Source organism: Carassius carassius, chromosome 22 (genome assembly GCF_963082965.1).
Source record: "Carassius carassius chromosome 22, fCarCar2.1, whole genome shotgun sequence".
Classification (NCBI taxonomy): Eukaryota; Metazoa; Chordata; class Actinopteri; order Cypriniformes; family Cyprinidae; genus Carassius; species Carassius carassius.
The window spans coordinates 14,346,783-14,350,226 of NC_081776.1; the positions used below are offsets into that span (position 1 = coordinate 14,346,783).

General features: G+C 37.4%; 1 protein-coding gene across 1 annotated transcript; it reads right to left on the reverse strand.

The window, feature by feature from the left end:
• Positions 1-224: 224 nt before the first annotated feature.
• Positions 225-2,144, reverse strand: LOC132098396 (small ribosomal subunit protein uS9-like). The gene is made up of 6 exons (XM_059504519.1): positions 2,039-2,144; positions 1,898-1,949; positions 1,182-1,283; positions 719-815; positions 522-569; positions 225-432 (listed from the first exon to the last, which is right to left on the reverse strand). Exons 2-6 carry the CDS (start codon positions 1,943-1,945, stop codon positions 287-289), a joined length of 441 nt encoding a protein of 146 aa, XP_059360502.1. The 5' UTR covers positions 1,946-1,949; positions 2,039-2,144; the 3' UTR covers positions 225-286.
• Positions 2,145-3,444: the final 1,300 nt, after the last annotated feature.

Genomic DNA, 3,444 nt, shown 5'->3' on the forward strand with positions numbered 1-3,444 from the left:
CTGTAACAATTGTTACTTAGTTTACAATTACCGACAGAGAAACACCAGTCATTTTATTTCCTGCGGGTTTCTCCAAAATGTACTCTGTGAGTTTTCTCTCATTTCAAACAAGTGTAAGTTAGATAACTAGACTGAGTGAAGCTGGTATGTCCACAACGCGACCTGTTTAAAAATTAAACCAACAAGGCACTGAACAGAGAACGTCAAGACTCCTTAAGAACATAACTGGAGACCACAGAATGTTTTTTCCCCTCAGTTTTATTATATGAAAATGTACAGAGAGATTTTAACGGTAGGACTTCTGGTAGCGGGCGCGAGCTCCAGGTCCACCAAACTTCTTGGACTCGCAGCGACGGGGATCAGCAACCAGCAGGGTCCTATCGTACTGAATCAAGATATCTTTGATCTCTTTTTTGGAGGCCTCATCCACATCTAAAAGGGAAAAATTGAGAAATAGGAATTTTTTTGTACATGTTTACACGTATGTTACTAACATTATGACCACAATGATCCACACTTACATTTCTGATAATAGGCAACCAGTGCTTTTGAGATGGCCTGACGGATGGCTACAAGAAGAATAAAACATGTTAATATCAGAACAGAAGTATTTATACTAGTGGTTTTGGGGAGGAATCCAACCATGTGTTGTTTACTTATGCACAACGACTTTTACGATAGGAAACAACCAATAGCAAAAAGTTTACACGTCACTAACCGTAAATCTGTGCGACGTGTCCACCACCCTTCACACGAACTCTGATGTCAACGCCAGCGAAGCGCTCCTTGCCCAACAGCAGAAGAGGTTCCAGTAGCTAAATTAAACAAAACCATGTTCAGTTAGTAGACATACGTATAAACAATACCTAAAGGTCTCCATCCAATTAGTATTTCTTTAATAAACAAGTTCTGAAGCTTAAACTCTGGTGTGTTTCTAACAAAGCTACCGTGTTTGTGCCAAACTGGAGACAGACAGCACCCATCCTCATTCATTTTCAATATACTGAAAGAGGCATTATGAATATTCTTTAAAAACCCACCTTTGCCTTCCACAGGAGAATAAACATGTCAACAATGAATCTGAATCAGTCTACATTCACGTGAATGACATTTACAAATGATAGTTTACTCAACTAGAGATCTGGATGAATGAACATTTATGATTTCTGTGATAAATGCACCTTGTACTGCAGAGTGGCAGGCTCGATCATCTCAAGAGGTCTTCCGTTGACTTTAATAAGTCCATTTCCCCTCTTGCAGTGGGCGACAGCAGTGGCTGTTTTCTGTTTGACAGTGATGAGACACAGATCAGCCAATTCAGAAGTTAGAAACAACTTGAATATTCATGCTATTACACAATTTAAACTACACAACACTATTAAGAGATTTCTTGACAGGTCACTAACAAAAAAAAAGCTCCCTTCAATCTTGGTAAAGTTACTGGAAACACGTCGCATTGTGCATTTAGATTAGTATTATTATCTAAAGCAGTCAGCGCAGTTCAGAGTTAACAGTTAGCAAGACAGATAAGAGACCACAGGCTCGTATTTATTCATCAATATCATCTAAGCAACAGAAAACATGGAGATCAGATGCAAAAGCAACCGTTTTGTATTCATTAAAGCTGTACGTGCAAGAGCTGAAGTGCCCCACGTGTCAGCCAACAGCCTTTCCCAACACAACCCTCACCATTCTGTCTGGAATGTAGGTTTATCTTATATTTTAAACGGCTATACATATAATTGTTTACGACATCGAGCTGTTACGTTTATTCCATTTACTATACACAACTCTGGCATCGCAGGCATTTACAGCCGCGTAACAGTTACATCTGTTAGCATATCCGGCTAACGCCGCTCCCTTGAACACGAGAAACATTCAGCCTTGAAAAACTCACTTTACGTCCAAACACCTGGACAGACTGTAGGGGACCTTTAGCTGGCATGATTCTGGAATGGAAACGGAATAATAAATTGTGAATTTAAGCTTATATGGCCTTTTAAAGAGTATATTGATGAGAACCGCTTGAGGGACGAACCGTTCAGTGCTCGAGCGCTGGTCAGAGAGGCCGCAGAAGGGTTTCCCGAGCGTGAAAAGCAGGGACGGCTGTCGTAAACACACCCTCGATAGAGTGTTTACGACAGTTGAAGCTGGTAAAGATTTATATATATATATATATATATTGCCAACACAACTATAATCCTCCCCGTTTCCCTAGTTTCATAATTAAACAAATAGCCTGCTTATTCACAGAATTTTCAATGGATGGGTTGAAATAGATGTCAAAAAGAGATCTAATAATTCGCATTGCTGTACTTATTATTTAATTTATGTTATAAAAAAATGCTTTGAAATCTGTCTTCTATGCTTTGACCTCTGAGCTGAGTATCTTGTCAGAAATTGGCCTCAAGTTTAAAATGCTCTCTCAGTTAAAAGCAGAAATCAATGTTTAAATGAAGAAAAAAAGAGCCTTGTTTTTAATTCCAGATACGAAGTGATAAATCTCAACACTAGATGTCGCTCTGTTACAAGAACCATTCGATTCAACTCCATTACAGTTTTTTACAGACGCTAGGACACATTTCTCAATACTTAGGTCACTTTTGCAAAACTCTTCACACAGTTCTCCTAACCAACTTTCAGCTTGGCAAAGCAGTTCATTTCACATTCAAAATGCACTACAACTACCAAAACACTTTCTTCAGGTCTCAAATCAACTCATTCTTCCAGAACACTAGCAAAGGTTGACAGCCGACAAACACAGTTTGTCACCCACAAAACAATGACCTAAAAAACACTAACAACATGTAGCATTATACAATGTTTTATTGTGTAAAACAAGGACATATCTCTGTTTATAATTCACTGCAATATATGTTACTGGAATGAATCAGACATGATGCAGAATTTGTCAATATTTTATGTCGTTAATTCCAAAATAGAAGAATTTGTATCCACACCATCCACTGATACAAATACAATAGTAATGCTGATCTACTAATTGTCCAATTGTTTTTATAGCATTTAATTGTAAGATTTAAAATATATTTCATTCAAATATTACTGTACAAATGTAGCAAATTGCTGTCTTATTCAGTTTTGTATTGTTATTGTTTTGAACATAAGTTTAACAGTTTTGAAAACAGTATGTAAGCATGTGTAAATTGGCCTGTACGTACAAAGAGTTTTGGCAGTTGTTGTGTCTGAGTGAGAGAAGAATTCATGAAATTTGAAAGATGTAGTCATTGAATGCTTTTTGTGCCAAAGCAATGATAATTGATCCTCAGTTTAGCCCACATAGACTTCTGTTTTGCTCACTGTGTGAAGAGTTTTGCAAAAGTGACCTAAGTATTGAGAAAAGTGTCCTAGCGTCTGTAAAAAAAACTGTAGTATTGAATCAGATTTCATTTTTGCAAAGTATTATAGACACAATTTAAGTTAAGT